The sequence below is a fragment of the Suncus etruscus genome, chromosome 1, assembly GCF_024139225.1.
Source record: "Suncus etruscus isolate mSunEtr1 chromosome 1, mSunEtr1.pri.cur, whole genome shotgun sequence".
In the NCBI taxonomy this organism is placed as follows: Eukaryota; Metazoa; Chordata; class Mammalia; order Eulipotyphla; family Soricidae; genus Suncus; species Suncus etruscus.
In genome coordinates, this window is record NC_064848.1 from 54,046,921 (window position 1) to 54,065,433 (window position 18,513).

Below are 18,513 nucleotides of genomic sequence, written 5' to 3' on the forward strand. Positions count from 1 at the left end.
ATGGAGAGGTGGTGAAATAGGCCAGCCTTGCTTCCTTTTGAGCAGAAAAGAGTGGAATCTGGCATACTTACACAGATTCTCTCTGTAGTCATTTCTTCTGGATTCTATTTCTGAAGATATGGGCACACCTATACCACAGAGGGCATAATAGAGCTTATGAGTTCTAATGGTCAAAATAGTTTATTAGGATTAGAATGAATCCCATCTTGTGCTGAACAGGATGTGTTTGACCTGGAGAAAAAAATCATGATCAAGTGATCTTGTTACTCTTTGACTAATGGGGCCTAGTGGCAGAAGGTGATCTATGAGGCTCATTTAGTTGACCACAGCTGGATTCTCATCTTTGAATGCTTAACATATGTTCCAGAAGCCCCCCCCCCCACAACACCTCCTGAATCTCCTGTTTCCTACAGCTGTGTTGGAGAGAGAGAAAAGCTCTCTCTTCAGGTGCAGGGTGGCCCAAAGCTAAGGGACCCTAAGGGATATACTCTCTCCCAGAATATGTATTTTGAACTCCAGGCACTTTAAGATCTTTTAAATCTGGGGCCGGGCGGTGGCGCTAAAGGTAAGGTGCCTGCCTTGCCTGCGCTAGCCTTGGACGGACCGCGGTTCGATCCCCCGGTGTCCCATATGGTCTCCCAAGCCAGGAGCAACTTCTGAGCACATAACCAGGAGTAACCCCTGAGCATTACCGGGTGTGGCCCAAAAATCAAAAAAAAAAAATCTTTTAAATCTTAAAAAAGTTCAAATGCCAATTTGGCTTGGCTTAACTTTTGTCTGAAGAGGATATTTTCTTCCCTTACACCTTGGAGCTAATGTTCAGAAGCATATACTACAAAAAGAATGATCTTTTTCTCTTTTTTTTTTCTTTCTTTTTTTTGGGGGGGGGTTGGCCACACCCAGTGATGCTCAGGGGTTACTTCTGGCTATGTGCTCAGAAATCGTTCCTGGCGTGGGGGACCATATTGGACGTGGAGGGATCGAACCGCGGTCTGTCCTAGGTTAGTGCTTGCAAGGCAGACGCCTTACCACTAGCGCCACCACTTCAGCCCCTTTTCTTTTTCTTTTGACAAATTAATTTTTCTTTATAAAATCATTATTTCTTTCCTGTTCTTCTCCAGTCTTTGATGTGCTTTGACAGGGCTCCAGCTAATCAATTACCCACTTTGGGAACATTTTTATCTTTTTCTACCCTCTCATTTTGCTTTACTGTTAATTCCCATAAAATGATATTTATTTGCTTCATAGAATTCAACCATACCGTGAAGCTGGTGTTGAAGCTTTTTTTTATCCTCAAACTCTATGTTTTATGACTGCAAAGATGCTTTCCCATTTTGGAGAGTTTCGGTTTGATGTACAATTTTTCATTTCTTTCGTCAGTTTTCAATAACTGACCATACAGATGAGTTCTTTCTCCAGTGTTTCTAAAGCAGCATTTAACTGAGAGGCTTGAATTAGTCTCCTCAGAATTTCTTTTGGTTAGTTATTACTTCCTGACTCACTCTACAGAAATCTCATTGGTTAGGTTGTATATTGTCTGGCATGATTAAGAGAGATTGGGGTAATGAGCATTTATTGGAGCAGTAATGAGATTAGGCAGTAGTTGTTGTCATAATTATTGTCATCATGAGTCACCCCTAATGAAACACCTCATCTGATGATCTTGCCCTGCTCCTTAGTAACTTCCACCTTCATACTTCAGACTGAACCTGATCAACAGCTAAAAGCCTATATAAAATGTTTTTCTCTTTTTAAAAACATTTTAATTATTATTATTATTTATTATTATTATTTTTATTACTGGGTTTTGGGCCACACCTGGCAGCACTCAGGGGTTACTTCTGACTCTGTGCTCAGAAATTGCTCCCGGTAGGCTCACGGGATCATATGGGATGCCAAGAATTGAACCCACGTCAGCTGTGTGCAAGGCAAACACCCTACCACTGTGCTATTGCTCCAGCCCCTTTAAAAATATTTTATTTCATTAAATCACCATGATTTACAAAGTTATTAGTTGTTGAGTTTTAGACATAGTGTTTCTGCACTGATCCCAACACCAGTATTAAATTCTCTCTACCAGTATACCATGTTTCTCCCCAACACCCCCATCAGCCTACATCTTGTCAGATATGTTTTTTTTTTCTTTTTGGTTTTTGGGCCACACCCGTTTGACGCTCAGGGGTTACTCCTGGCTATGTGCTCAGAAATCGCCCCTGGCTTGGGGGAACCATATGGGACGCCGGGGGATCGAACCGCTGTCCGTTCCTTGGCTAGCGCTTGTAAGGCAGGCACCTTACCTCCAGCGCCACCGCCCGGCCCCTTGTCAGATATGTTTTAAGTTTGTTGTTAAAGAACATAGCTTACAATTTTAGTATTATTGACCCTATGTTTTGAATATTTAGCTATATAATTTCAATGTACTTGAATCCCCTTGGCCCATATCCACCATTGAGTCTAATCTGTCTCTTTTCCCCTTTCCAGTGTCTATCCCTCTCTGTTCTCCCCTTACATTCTGAAAGCAAGGGTGAACTAGGTATTCCTCCTTTAAGACATTTCATTCCTGCATCCAGTTATTCTGAATGTCACATATAAGTGAGATCATCCTGTGTTTGTCTTTCTTCTTCTGGCTTATTTCATTTAACCTGATGTCTCCAGTTCCATTCATGTTTGTAGTAAATTGCATAATTCATTGTTCTCTTTATATTTTCAAATTTTTCATTATGTAAATATACACATATATATCATATTTACATGATCCACTTATCTATGACAGGCATCTAGGTTCATTCCAAATCTTACTTATTATATAGAGTGCTACAATGAATAAATTTATGCATATATCTTTTTGAATGAATGTTTTTCTGTCCTGGAGATAGATACCTACAAGTGGAACTGTTTGTGGGTGATATGGCAGCTCAATTTTAAGTTTACTGAAAACACATCATATTATTTTCTAAGGGAACAGAACCAAAGAAACATTGCATTAGCAGTGGATAAGTATTCCTTTTTCTTTTTTTTTTTTTTTTTTTTTTTGGTTTTTTGGGTCACACCCGGCGGTGCTCAGGGGTTACTCCTGGCTGTCTGCTCAGAAATAGCTCCTGGCAGGCTCAGGGGACCATATGGGACACCGGGATTCGAACCAACCACCTTTGGTCCTGGATCGGCTGCTTGCAAGGCAAACACCGCTGTGCTATCTCTCCGGGCCCAAGTATTCCTTTTTCAACACATCACTGGCAATGTGTGGTCACCATATTTATTTTCTTTTTAATTTTTAAATGGAGTTTCAGTCATAAAATGTTCCAACACCCATCCCTTTACCTTTATTTACTTCCCACTACTAATTTTCCCAGTTTTCCTCCCACCATCAACCTCCCTGCTTGCCACTATGGCAGATGTCTTTCTTCTCTCTTTTTTCTCTCTTCTCAGTCTTTCTCTCTTTCTATCCTTCACTTTCCCCCCTTTTCTCATTTTAAGCACTGTGGTTTGCAATACCCTTAATTACTGAAAGGGTATCATTATGTCACTTCATCACTTTTATATTGGTCTCTTGTCAGTCCTAATTGCTCTCCTCCTCCTCAATGGCAAGTTTCATATTATGGACCAGCCCTCCTGGCCCTCATCTCATTTGTCTTTGGGTAGTCTTACCATACAGTTTATTTTCTATATACCCCACAAATGAGTGTGATCATTCTAATGATCTCCCTCTAATTCATCTCACTCAGCACAATACTTTCCATATCTATTCATGTATAAGTAAATTTTTCTTCACAGCTATGTGGTATTCCTTTGTGTAGATGTATCACACTTATCCACTCATCTGTTCATGGACAGTTGGGTGTTTCCAGATTCTGGCTATTGTGAAAATGTACAATGAACATAGGAGTACAGAGGGCTTTTCTGCTTGTGTATTTGAGTTTCTAGGTTATATTGCAGGAGTAATAGTATTGGGTCATATGGGAGTTCAATTTCTAGTTTTGTGAGGAATGTCCATATTGTTTTCCAAAAAGGCAGGACCACTCTACATTTCCACCAGTAGTGAATGAAAGACCCTTTATCCTTTCATCCACGCAAGCACTGTATGTTCTTTTTTATCTTGATGTGTGCCATTTTCTGTGATATGAGGTGATATCTAATCAGGTTTTAATTTGTATTTCCCTGATGATTAATTGTAAAATCACCCATGTGCCATATTTCCAACCCCAGGTGAACGAGTCTAAACCAGAGTCTCTGCAGAAAATAATTCAGACAAGTCTGAGGGTTCAAGTATTCTAGCAATCTCTACCTTTTCTCAAGAGCAAGTTACCTGCCAGAACAGGCATTTTTTCTTTCCACTCAAGGGAACTTTATTCATAATACATTTTTCTCCTCAAATATCAACCAGTGATTTGTCTTCATAATAAAAGATGAAGTTTAAAATTGGATCACTTGTCCCTTTCTCTTTTTTATCTCCCCCCAGTTCAGAATGCTTGCATCTCTTAATGGCGAGCATTCTTTTAGATCTGCAGTTGGGCTGGACACACTCAAGCCTTAACACAATCTTCTTTGTAGTTTTTGCCCTGGGCATACAGAGAATCTTTGCCTTTCTTGTACTGTGTGATTTTGTGGGGCTGATGCTTCCCACATTTCTTACAGAATGTGCAGCAGGTTTTTGGTACCTTCACCATGCTTGCAAGAGCAGAATCTGCAAGCCAGAACAGTCATTTTTATTGAGTAGAGACCACCCCCCATGTGGGGGAGTAAAGAGAGATAGCTCAGGCTATCCAGAGACAATCCCATCCAGGCTTACATTGTAAGACAATCACTGTTTTGGGTTAAACCAAGTTATAAACAAACATTTACAGAGGAACCAGTGTTGATCTTTGTTTTGGGTGAAACTAAGTTGTAAACAAACAAATACAAAGAAACAAGAGATCATCTTTGTTTGGGGTAAAATAAGGTGTAATCTAACATTTGTGCCTTTTTATTCAAAAAATTGAGAGGGGTACATAAGTAGTGTTCTATTGTTCTCTGCAAGAGATAAGAACCTCAGATCAGAACATATAAAAGTGGTTATTATTTTGCGTAAGCACAGTAGAAGCTGGGGAAATAAAAAGAGAAAAAAATACCTTTTAGCATCAAGTAAGGTGGTGAGGAAATTTTAAGCCAGTTATGTTGCAGCTAATTCCTAGTAATCACTGCTGGTAAGGATAGACTTGGCTGTAAAAGCATCATTGGTTAGATTCTCAAAACAATCTGATTTTTCCATATCCTTGTCTTATACATATCACATTTTTTTCATAGATTTCTGTGAACATAAACATTAGAACCTTTCTGCAAATATACTTAATTTGAAAACAAGTTTCTAAATATTCTTACACTAAGTACTACATTGTGAGTTTAGAGTATCCAAGTTCCTTTATCATAGACTTCTCTAAACAAAATTATTAGAACATTTCTGCAGATAAACATAATTTGAAAGTAAGTTTGCTAAAACATTCTTATAATGAGCACTGTAGTAAGAGCCTATAATCCAAGTTCCTTTTCCATAGTCTTCTGTGGACAAAGACATTTTTGCAGACATTTAATTTGAGAATAAGTTGCTAAATGATATAACAATCAGGGGCCAAGGCTGTGGCACAAGCAGTAGGGCGTTTGCCTTGCATGCACTGACCTAGGATTGACCACGGTTTGATCTCCCAGCATCCCATATGATTCCCCAAGCCAGGAGTAATTTCTGAGCGCATAGCCAGGAGTAACCCCTGAACATCACCGGGTGTGCCCCCCCCCCCCAAAAAAAAAAAGATATACACTATCAAACATCACAGCAGTTGGGAAAGATTCACTAGGCTAGCTAAGAACCATTAAAACTGTGCAAACAAATTTTAAACTACTAAACTTGGATACAGAATTTTCTGTTTGCAGTAGGGCAGAGAATAAAACAGAAGCTATAACATTTTATACAGGTAGAACATACAATTTAACCAGCAATATAATGACCAATGCAAATAGGATTAATAAATTATCCTAAACAAAGGTTGCAGAAGGTTCTGAAAGCAGCTCCTTCTCAGCTGGTCTTCATCTGGGATTAGATACTCTATCTTCTCTTCCATCTTCACCTTTTGTGTTAGACTGCTGAGGTCACCTGGGACATAAAGGCCTTTGGTTCCTGGGCTGGAATCTGGGTGTTTTTGGTCTCACCTCAAATGGAGCTTTCTCTGTGATTTCTACCCTGTCGGTGACTTTGATAAGCTGCTTGCTGCAGGTTGGGGGCTTAGGTCCTTGCACAAAGTTGTTCCTTTGGTAGCAGAAAAGTGGTGAGTATTGGCATCTGGGATGATGCTCAGTCTTCAGCTCTCTCCCCTTCATTGCTCTGTACTCAGAAATTACTCCTGGAAGGCTCCTGGGATGTCATGGGATGCTAGGAATCAAACTCAAGTCAGCCACTTGCTCAGCAAACACCCTACCTGCTATTGTATCACTCCAGCCCCTCTTTAGGCTTTTCTACATATAGTATTATATCATCCACAAATAGTGAGAGTTTTAGTTCTTCTCTTCCTATCTGGATGCCATTGATATCTTTTCCTTTCCTAATTGCTATGGAAAGTACTTCCAGTACTATGTTGACTAGAAGTGGTGAGAATGGACAATCTTGTAATATGCCTAGGAGAAAGATTTTTTCCTTTGAATACCAGTGTTTTCTGTTGTCTTTGGTAAATGATTTTAATTATATTGAGGAAAGTTCCTTCAATTCTCATCTTGTTGAGAGTTTTTTTTTAATCATGAATGGTCATCACCCAAAAAGTTATTTTCATATTGTAGTTTAAGTATTTTACAGATTAGGGGCCAGAGCAATAGCACAGTGGTAGGACACTTGCCTTGCACGTGGCTGCCCAGGACAGACCTGGGTTCGATTCCTGGCACCCCATATGATCTCTGGAGCCAGGAGTGATTTCTGAGCACACAGCTAGGAGTAACCCCTCAGTGTCACTGGGTATAGCCCCAAAACAACAACAACAACAGCAAAAAAGAAAGTTTTACATATTATTTTGGTCTTTCTTTTGTTTGGCGGGGGGAGGGGGTCACACCAGGTTGTGCTCAGTTCTTACTCTTACTTCTGTGCTTAGAGTTTTTTCCTGGCAAGGTTAATTACGCTATATACAGTGTCAAGGATCAATTTGTGGTAGTCTATATACAATGCAGGAAACTTACACAGTATATTATTTCTTCAGCTCATGGAATGTTATTTTATGCCTTTTCATTTCTTTGTAATTTTAGTTCATAATAATTTTAAGGAAAATCTTAAAGTCGGTAGTTTTCTGAAAACATCAGCATTTTCAAAAATTAATTTCAGTCATTTGTAATTGCGTGAGATATGTTCTTCTGAGACTAAGTTAAAATTTGAGAGCAAAAGTTAATTTTAAGTTTACTTTTTTGTGTTTACTTTTTTTTGTTTTTGGGCCACAGCCAGGAGCACTCAGAGGTTACTCCTGGCTCTGCGCTCAGAAATGACTCCTGGCAGGCTGAGAGGACTATATGGTATGCCAGAAACCGAACCCGGGTCTGTCCCGGGTCAGCTGGGTGTAAGGCAAAACACCCTGCTGCTGTGCTATCACTCACTCTAACCCCTGAAGTTTACTTTTATATGCAACAAGTGACTAGATAGACTTCATGTGTAAATCAGATGACCATCATTTCAATAATACAAAATGAGAGTCATTTAAGAAGGTATTTAAAAGTTTGTTTCACTCTCTTACCAGTGCATGTTAGACTATATGATTTATCATTCCTTTACCAAGGTTTATTGATTCTCCATTACCCCCATCTGATAAGCACAGCTCTGTTTGTTTCCATTGATTTTTGTTTGTTCCCATACTTTGATTCTCTATATCCTACTTTAAATTAGATGTTTGTTTATGTGTGTTTCTTTTTTTGACTCATTTTATTTATTTTGACATTTATTATGACATTATATAGTATGTCATACTACATAGCTACATCTATATAGTTGCAAAAAGAAAATTTTAAATTTTTTTCTGACTGAGTAGTATTCCACTATGTGTGTGTGTGTGTGTGTGTGTGTGTGTGTGTGTGTGTGTTATTCATTTTCTTATCTGGACACTTGGATTATTTTCAAGTTAACTATAGTAATAGATCTACTGTATAATTTAGCAGTTTTACCCAAGGGCCACAAATCCCACTAATTTTAGTCTTTTTTTTTATAACCGAAATTAGTCATAACTTATTAGGGATTGTGCTTAGACAGTGTGTTTGTGATCTCATTTGTCACTTGTTAGTTGTAAATATTCTTTGCTTTAACCAAGCATTTAAAATTATTTTCTAATTTTATTTATTCATCATGTGATTATAAAAATTAGACTTAGGGGCCGGTGAGGTGGCGCTAGAGGTAAGGTGCCTGCCTTGCAAACACTAGCCAAGGAAGGACCGCAGTTCGATCCCCCAGCGTCCCATATGGTTCCCCCAAGCCAGGGGCAAATTTCTGAGCACTTAGCCAGGAGTAACCCCTGAGTATCAAACTGGTGTGGCCCCCCCAAAAAAAAACAAAAAAAAATTAGTTTTAGTATATTGTCAATTTAGAGTATTTATGTTACTTTGAAGTTAAAATACAAATTCAAAACTTTTATTACCTTGATAATTAGTAAATTTATAATATAATTAAATATGTATTACAATAAGATTCTGGGCTAATTTGAGAACTTTATTTTAATTAATGAATAATTTACTTTAGGTATGGTTTCCTGAATACTGCTGAGAATAACAATGTTAGTATTGTAGCTTCTAGCTACCCTGCAATATTAGTCACTATATGTGGGCTTATTTGCTCAAATCTAATACAGAAAACATTGTTTATGTGTGTTGCCATTAGCTGTAGTATGTCAGATATTAAAGTATCTGTCTAATACTGTGAGTGAATCAACATTGAAGTATCAAATGCTGATAGTAATTAATTTTCTTCACATAATTCTTGAGTATCTATATATTTATCTTCAATAAATCCATCATCATCTACTACAAATGAATTTAGTTGTTTAAATATTATTGTTTCTTCTGAATTTGCTTCATGTATCTGTGGAAGGGAGCTTGTATTTTCAGTAAAAACATCTTTGTAGATTTCTGCTTCATGCTCTTCTAGGCGATGATGATGGTAACTAAGTAGAAAATTATACCACATTGGGCATTTGACAACAATAAAAATGAGAAGTGAAGTAATCACTACAGTGACTACAACACTGACAAGAAAAGCCCAACTTTTCCCAAGAGGTTCAGGTTCTTAAATTGAAGGGTTGGGGGGGGGGGGGGAGGAAGAGAAAGAGAAAAATGTTGTTAAATTGACAAAAAATAATACTACACATCCTAATATTTACCCAATATTAGTATTAGAAATAGATAAGCATTATAATTTACTGAGGCAAAAGCTACTAAAAATTTACTACAGTAATTTAACACATTTCACACGTAGTGAGAGAAGGCCCTTTTTCAGATTAATTGCAGCAATTTCTTCATTTAGGGACATTGCTGGCTTATATCTGTTAAGGATTATTACTTTATGAATGGAAACAAGACTCTGAGTTCATTAATTTTCATAATGGCAACTAGATGCTAACTAGCAGAGCCTAGTTTAAAAATCTAGTAGTTTTTCTAATTTCTATTATATGAAGAATTATATTTAAATTCTAGATATTTAAAATGCTGCAAAAGTGAGCTACTTTAGTTATTTAGCATCTTAACCATCATCACTATTAATATATAAACCAGAACTTTACCTAAATATCCTGTTAAATTGTTCAGAGAGCTGTTAAATGTTGAATCACTAATGAGTTGAAAGTTAATATAAAGATCTTCATTTGTAGATAAAGGAAATTTTGAGTGGCATTCAACTGTATAAGGTGCTGTTTTGATGCTGTAGCCCTTCAAGATAGTAGGGTAACTGCACATGGTGATATCCTCATTTTCTAGTAAATCAGAAAGAATAAATTAATATTGTAAAAAATAATGATTATGATGTTATAATTAGATCTTATACTTTGATTTTTTGGGGGGGGGGGTTTGGGCCACACCCAGCATTGCTCAGGGGTTACTCCTGGCTGTCTGCTCAGAAATAGCTCCTGGCAGGCATGGAGGACCATATGGGACACCAGGACACCTTTAGTCCTGGATCGGCTGCTTGCAAGGCAAACGCCGCTGTGCTATCTCTCCGGGCCCATACTTTGATTTTTTTTTTACACAAGAAAAAATTTTCATATTTACCCAGTTCTCTAATGAGGGAGGATGAAATTAAAAGTATTTGTTTTTATTTATATATATACATATATATGTATATATATTTTGGTTTGTTTTTATTTATATATACATACATATATATACATATATATATTTTTGGTTTGGGGGCCACACCCGGTGATGCTCAGGGGTTACTCCTGGCTATGTGCTCAGAAATTGCTCCTGGCTTAGGGGGACCACATGGGATGCGGGCATAGAACTGAGGTCTGTCCTAGGTCAGTCACATGCAAGGCAAACCCCCTACTGCTACACTATTGTCTGGCCCCTAAAAGTATTTGTTTTTAAATTTTGTTTTGTTTTGTTTGTTTTGGGGCAACACTGAAGGTGCTTAGTGGTAAGTTACTCCTGGCTCTGAGCTCAGGAATTACTCCTGGCAGTGCTCGAGAGACTATATGGGGTGCAGGGTTGGAACCCAGATTGGACACATGTAAGACAAATGCCTTATTTACTTTGTTTGTATTAGTGATTGGACTTTATTGGAGGAGGGGTGGCTATTCCTGTGGTACTCAGGTGTTACTCTGGCTCTTAATACAGAAATTACTCCTCATAGGCTCAGGGGTAATATGGGATGCTAGTGATCGAACCCTGGTCAGCTGCATTCAAGGCAAATACCTTATTCACTGTGCTATTGCTCCAGCCCCCAAATTGCTTTGAATATTTGAATCCTATAAAACATGATTTGCAGTTAACATAGTAGAATAACTCTTTTTGTTTTTTGGGTCACACCCGGCAGCGCTCAGGGGTTACTCCTGGCACTACGCTTAGAAATCGCTCCTGGCAGGCTCAGGGGACCATATGGGATGCCAGAATTTGAACCACTGACATTCTGCATGCGAGGCAAATGTCTTACCTCCATGCTATCTCTTTGGCCCCTATATAACTTTATTTATCTTCTCTGTACCATAATATTCTAAAATAGTCTAAGAAAATTAATTAGTCTCATGCATTAAAATTACAAACTTTATGTAAGATAGCCCAAACATCAGAATTTCTTGTTTTTTTTTTTTCTGGTGTTTTTTGTTTGTTTGTTTGTTTGTTTTTTTTAATGGGAAGAGGTGTATCTGTCTTTTCAAAATCTACCTTTAAGTTTTTCTTCTTGTTTCTTTAAACAGGAAATTTTTAGTTTTCTTTAGACATACATGAAAACAAAGACAAAAAACTTCCAGAGTAGAACAGTGAAAATCAGTCACATTGTGTTTTAATTAATTTAAACTATGATTGCTTACCTAGTGTCACATTTGATGTGCTCATCCAATTTAGCAAATTCAGCAGACTACAAGAGCAATTCCATGGATTCCCTTCTAAAGTTATTACTTTTAGATGAAAGAGTTGTGGCACATCAAAATAGCTTATTAAATTGCTTTGCAGATTTAGAAGTGTCAGGCTTTTTAATGGCACAAATATATCAGGATTTAGTTGTAATATTTTATTTTGACAGAGATGTAACTGTCTTAGTTTAGTTAAGCCTGCAAAGGCATCCTGTTGTATTATATGGATGGAGTTTCTACAAATGTTTAAAATTTCTAGATTGGAGTGTTTACCAAAACTATTATTTTGTAAGATAGAGACTCTATTCTTAATCAAATAGAGTTGAGTGAGTAGAAGGTATGTCTGTAGAGTTTTTATGTCTGTGATGTTCAGTGTAATTTGATTGTAACTGAGATCAAGTATATTAACATTTGTATCAATATTTTCTGGAATCAAAGAATAATTTTTTTCAGTAAAGTTATATTTGATTTCCTAAAAAAGAAAAAAAAACATTAGAAATATATTAGTTAGGAAAACTATGAACAGAATTTTCCAAAATTTTATACCCAGGCAATTAAAGTTGTAGAATATGTTAGGTAACCAATGCTTTTACTTAATTTTTTTTTGTTGTTTTTTTGGAGCTATCACCTATCAGTGTTTAGGGGTTACTCCTGGCTCTGCACTCAGAAATTATTCCTGATGGTGCTTGGGAGACCATATGCAATGCTAGAGATTGAACCTGGATCAGCCACATGCAAGGCAAACATCCTACACACTGTACTACTCTCCACCAATTTTTTCTTAATATTAAGAAAATTCTGATATACACAAATGAAAAAGATTCTAGTTTCTCCTGCTATTATCTTCCATTTGTCATTACAGAAGCATTATAGAATCTCCATTTATGTATGTAGAAATACATGATAAATAACATGTAGTATTTCAGTATGTAAATAATTTATGAGAAAATTATTTTAAGACATGTATTTTTAAGAATTAGAGCTATCCACTTGCAAAAAATTGAACTTAGACCCCCAGCTAACATCATGTAGGAAGGTAAAATCCAAATGGATTAAAGACCTCGATATCAGACCCCAAACCATAAGATATATAGAACAACACATAGGCAAAACACTCCAGGACATTGAGACTACGGGCATCTTCAGGAGGAAACTGCACTCTCCAAGCAAGTGAAAGCAGAGATTAACAGATGGGAATATATTAAGCTGAGAAGCTTCTGCACCTCAAAGGAAATAGTGCCCAGGATACAAGAGCCACCCACTGAGTGGGAGAAACTATTCACCCAATACCCATCAGATAAGGGGCTAATCTCCAAAATATACAAGGCACTGACAGAAATTTACAAGAAAAAAACATCTAATCCCATCAAAAAATGGGGAGAAGAAATGAACAGACACTTTGACAAAGAAGAAATACACATGGCCAAAAGACACCTGAAAAAATGCTCCACATCACTAATCATCAGGGAGATGCAAATCAAAACAACGATGAGATATCCCCTCACACCACAGAGAATGGCACACATCACAAAGAATGAGAATAAACTGTTGGCGGGGATGTGGAGAGAAAGGAGCTCTTTTCCACTGCTGGTGGGAATGCCGTCTAGTTCAACCTTTATGGAAAGCGATATGGAGATTCCTCCAAAAACTGGAAATCGAGCTCCCATACGATCCAGCTATACCACTCCTAGGAATATACCCTAGGAACACAAAAATACAATACAAAAGCCCCTTCCTTACACCTATATTCATTGCAGCACTATTTACCATAGCAAGACTCTGGAAACAACCAAGATGCCCTTCAACAGATGAATGGCTAAAGAAACTGTGGTACATATACACAATGGAATATTATGCAGGAGAGATGCAGTCATGAAATTTTCTTATACATGGATGTACACGGAATCTATTATGCTGAGTGAAATAAGTCAGAGAGAGAGAGAAAAACGCAGAATGGTCTCACTCATCTATGGGTTTTAAGAAAAATGAAAGACATTCTTACAATAATAATATTCAGAAACAAAAGAGAAAAGAGCTGGAAGTTCCAGCTCACCTCAGGAAGCTCACCACAAAGAGTGATGAGTTTAGTTAGAGAAATAACTACATTTTGAACTGTCCTAATAATGAGAATGTATGAGGGAAATGGAGAGCCTGTTTAGAGTACAGGCGGGGGTCAGGTGGGGAGGAGGGAGACTTGGGACATTGGTGATGGGAATGTTGCACTGGTGATGGGTGGTGTTCTTTACATGACTGAAACCCAAACACAGTCATGTATGTAATCAAGGTGTTTAAATAAAAAAAATAGAATTAGAGATATCTTGGGTCAGAGCTTAGATAGAGTGCTTGCCTTGCCTGTGGCCAACCTGGATTTGAGCACCCGCATCTCATATTTTCCACCAAGCATCACCAGGAGTGACTCCTGAGTGCAGAACCAGGAATAACTCCTAACCATCAACATGTGTGACAAAAAAAAAACAAACAATAAACAAATTAGGGCTATCCACATTAATCTTAAACTAACATAAATGAAGAAATAATACCCAATATATAATTATATGCAATTAATAGATCAAATTATGCTTAAGAGAAATGACTGTCATGAAATGTGTTCTAAGCCAGGCAAAGTGAAGAATTGCTTTACAGAACCAAATTAATAGTTTTGACAGTGTTTGCAGTTGAAAGGCTCATCTTTCTAAAATAACAGTAGATGCTTCTATTGCCTTGAATATGTGTGATTTTTGTTTTGTTTTTGTGGCCACACCCGGTGACACTCAGGAATTAGTCGTAGCTATGTGCTCAGAAATCACTCCTGGCTTTGGGGATCTATGGGATGCAGGGGGATCAAACCGAGGTCCATCCTAGGATAGTCCCATGCAAGACAAATACCTTCCCATCACCACTCCAGCCCCAGTAACTCAGTTTTTAAATGGAATATTTAAAACAATTTTTTAAATTAAATCACTGTGAGACACAAAGTTTAAAAGTTGTTGATAGTTGAGTTTCAGTCATGCATTGTTCCGTCACTCATCCAATGTTCACCAGCGTTCATTTCTTGCCACCAATTTCCCCAGTTGTCACCATACCCTACTCCTACCCTCATCTTGCCTCTAGCAGACACTTCTTTCGCTTTCTCTCTCTCCCTCACTCTTTCTCTCTTTCTCTCACTCTCTTTTTCTCTTCATTTCCTTTTTATTTGTAGGCACCATGGTTTGTAATACTGTTATTTAAGGGGCATCATGCATATTATTTTACTTCTGTTCAGATCCTAGTTCCAGTGTGATCCTTTCCAATTATTATTGTCATAAGGTCCCTTGTCTGTGCTTTATAACTGTACTTTGCCCTCGTATATCTATTGTCATTGAAAATTATTCTCATACTATGGTTGTGTGTATATGTGTGTATGTTTTAACATCCACAGATGAGTGTGATCATTCTGTCTGGAAGACTTTTTGTCAAAGTAAATCTTTCTTTAAACTCACATATTTAAATATATATAAAGTATATCTTCAAACATATTTCTAGTATCTTTATTATAGAAACTTACGATTTTAGAGCTCTGGCTTTCATCTGATAATGATAGCATTGCAAAGAAGGGCCAAAACAAGATTCTCACCATCTTCATATTGCAGATCTGATAGAAAAAGAAGTCTTTTCATCTTAATGATGAGGAAATGTAGATGCTTTCTCTTTTTATATCAGTTTTTATCCTTAAAATGTTTTCTTATAAATGTGAAATACTAAATATCCATTCAACTTCCCTGCTTCTAATTTTTTTTGTTTTCTTTTGTTTGGGTCACACCCACAGTGCTCAAGGGTTACTCCTGGCTCTACACTCAGAAATCACTCTTGGCAGGCTCGGGGGACCATATGGGATGCCAGGATTCGAACTACCATATTTCTGCCTGCATGGCAAATGCCCTACCTCCATGCTATCTCTCGAGCCCCCCTGTTTTATAATCTTAACAAATGAAAAAAATTCCCTTGGAGAATAAACTAATATTTTGAGGTGTCTTACTTCTAACTGTTGAAAAACAATTCATGTGTTTTTAGATATAAAAATTTCAACATATTGTTCCCCAGACCCTTCCAGAAGTGATCCCTAAGCTTAGAGTCAGAAGTAACCTCTGAGCATCTTACAGTGTGGTCCAAACCCTGCCTCCCCTATAAAAGATTTAGTGTGCATAAGATAGTAGTGAGGGTGAAGTATATTTTTTTTTCAAAAATAGAATAGGATCTGAGAGAGTAAATAAAATTAACCAAATTTAAAAAGTTGGTATGGCACAGAAGTAGCTGAAGAAGCTAAGGGGTTTATATAAAAAAGAGATGGACGGTCATCTTATATTTCCTTAATCAGTGGGTTAGTACTGACAGTCTATCTAGAGTGCTAAAAGATATAAATCTATAAGGATTAAGCAAGAAGTTTTTTCTTCCTGTATGATAAGTGTAAAAATTAGAGGCTGAAAGTTAAAGTCAGATCTTGCAGTGGTTCTAACTGCACTGAATAGATAAAGCCCTAGGGATTACTAGCTTTATTGACTATTTTAAGGAATTCAGTTTGACAGTTAGCAGGCTTGTAGTTTAGTAATCATCCTTGTTGGGACCAAACAGATAGTACAGTGGGCAAGGTACTTGCCTTGCATATAGCTGACCCAGGTTTTATCCCTGGCACCCCATATAGTTCCTCAAGACCTGCCAGGATTGATTTCTGAGTGCAGAGCCAGAAGTGTAGCCACTGAGCACTGACAGGTATAGCCCCAAAAACAAAATAAGCAAGAAAACAAAAAAGAAATCATTCTTGTAATTTGCTCTTTTTTCTATTTTATAAAAATTTACTCAACTTGTTTTTTTCTTTAGAACTTTTTCTCAATGTCAATTATTGTAAAATCATACTTGGGCTTAATTTTTAAATTATTTACAGTATTTAATGTCATTTGACATAGCCTAGAACCTACTGTTACTACATCATAGTAATAAAGCTTTCCATAAAAGCAAATGGTAGATACTAAGAATGAAACAATATTCCTCATAATATAGTTTCAAACACAAGTTACTTAGGAGTATTTTAATAAGATTTTTTGAATCTTTTAAGATTCAAGTATTATATACTTGAAGTAAAATATGCTATAATTATTTTGTATTCATTATATAAAGTGAATATACATTATATCATTATTTGAGATATTTGTCAGAATTCATTGTCTTTGATATGAGGTTAATAGTTTACAATGTTTTAACTTCTATAATTAATCATTTTATAGATTTTCTTTTACAATAGAAAACTTTGTAATGTGAAAATACTCTAAGAATAGTCCCCACCAACTTTCAATAATTATCAACTGATAGCCAGGCTCTTTTTTTGTAATATTACAAGTGTGTTTTTAAGTTAATGTCACTTCAAAATGGAGTTGCATATTAATACATTTCAAAATACAAAGGCCTTATGGTTTAATTGGCTAGATAAAACTTCCAGTGTTAAAAAGAAAAGCAATTACTTTGTATTATAATTAGCTTTATTTGAAAAAATATGTTTTAATATGTACTGTTATTATATCTAAGTTGCATCAGTGAGGATATAATATTTTCTGCTCTTTCATCACTGATTAAAGACAAACATAGTATAGACTTAACAGACTAGACTATGAGTTTATTTTATTTGTTTCAGAAAGTCAAAACCACCACAAAACTTATAAATATAAAGAATCTTACCTTTTGCCTTTTGCTTTTGTCTAGAAGAGTGGTGTGCTAGGGAATCTAGACTGCTTCTTCTAAACCTTTAAAAAAAGTATGTCATATGATAGCGTTTCACTTTGTTTTAACCTTTGTACCCTGTGAACAAGTGATTAAAAAAGAAGTACTCTAAACTTCCTTAGCAAAAGATTGACTAGAAGAATGATTTCTTAAAGTCATCTTTGACTTTTTTTCACTTTAACAAGTTGGTTGATGTACTGTTGTATTTCTTAATATTTCATGCAAGTCAAGTATTAATAAATGTATCTTATGAATTAATGTATATGATATTGAAAAGCATGCTTTGCAAGATAGATTACTGAAGTGATTTGAAAATTAGTCTCAAAGATATTTTTTGTTTAGAAAGACTCATGTTGCAAAGATACAGTGTTTTACACTCTAGAGTTTCTGCTTTGTTTACTCAGTTTTATGACACCATCATTGGTGGTTTTACTGCCAAGTTATAATAGGAGCAAAGTGCTCAAAGTATTGAAAGAAATGACACTGGCCATTTATTTCATGACTTAAAAAATATCAATTACCTTTTTTATATTGTAATTTCTTTTCTATAAAGTGGAATACAGTACTCATTTAGTTCCCATCTAGCTGTAGTAAACACACGAAGTCAAAATATGGCTAACATTCATTTGTATGATTGAATATTTGTGAATTTCTAATAAGTTTAACACTATTACTCTGGGGCTCAGGATCTTTAATCTGTGAAACAGATTAAAAAGGAATTTTTTTTTGAAAGTTCTATAAGCCCATTTATTCATGGTAGCATTACCAGATACATTTTCTATTAAGGATTACATTTCAGAATAAAGACATTACTCTAACAGTTGAACAATATAATTGAAATTTCGAGTTTTAATTTACATTTTAAATTACAAGTAATTTATATTTATTTCATAATGTATGAGTAAAATTTCTGAGTTTAGATTTATTCTAGTAGCAAAGTATGGGTATATAGCATATGAAAGATACATAATATATATGTGTATCTATAGGTTGATATATTATATATGTGTATCTATAGGTTTTGGTTAGTCATTGTGGAAACTATGTATAAGAAAATAGCAATATATTATATATGAAAATCAAAAAGTTTTATTTGGGACTGAGAATTTTATTCTCTCTCTCTCTCTCTCTCTCTTTCTCTCTCTCTTTCTGTCTTTTTTTTTAACCACACCGGGCGATGCTCAGGGGCTACTCCTAGCTTTTGCTCAGTATGCCTTCC

At 36.2% G+C, this 18,513-nt stretch overlaps 2 protein-coding genes and 1 pseudogene across 2 annotated transcripts in view; 1 reads left to right on the forward strand and 2 right to left on the reverse strand.

Moving 5' to 3' along the window:
- IFT74 (intraflagellar transport 74) overlaps positions 1 to 18,513 on the forward strand; it is a 111,134-nt gene that overhangs the window by 31,199 nt on the left and 61,422 nt on the right. The window lies entirely within an intron of this gene.
- LOC126005682 (60S ribosomal protein L36a-like) lies at positions 4,411 to 4,691 on the reverse strand (annotated as a pseudogene).
- LRRC19 (leucine rich repeat containing 19) lies at positions 8,847 to 17,291 on the reverse strand. Its single transcript, XM_049771084.1, has 5 exons — positions 17,253 to 17,291; positions 15,091 to 15,177; positions 11,505 to 12,018; positions 9,762 to 9,950; positions 8,847 to 9,267 (listed from the first exon to the last, which is right to left on the reverse strand). Exons 2-5 carry the CDS (start codon positions 15,166 to 15,168, stop codon positions 8,942 to 8,944), a joined length of 1,107 nt encoding a protein of 368 aa, XP_049627041.1. The 5' UTR covers positions 15,169 to 15,177; positions 17,253 to 17,291; the 3' UTR covers positions 8,847 to 8,941.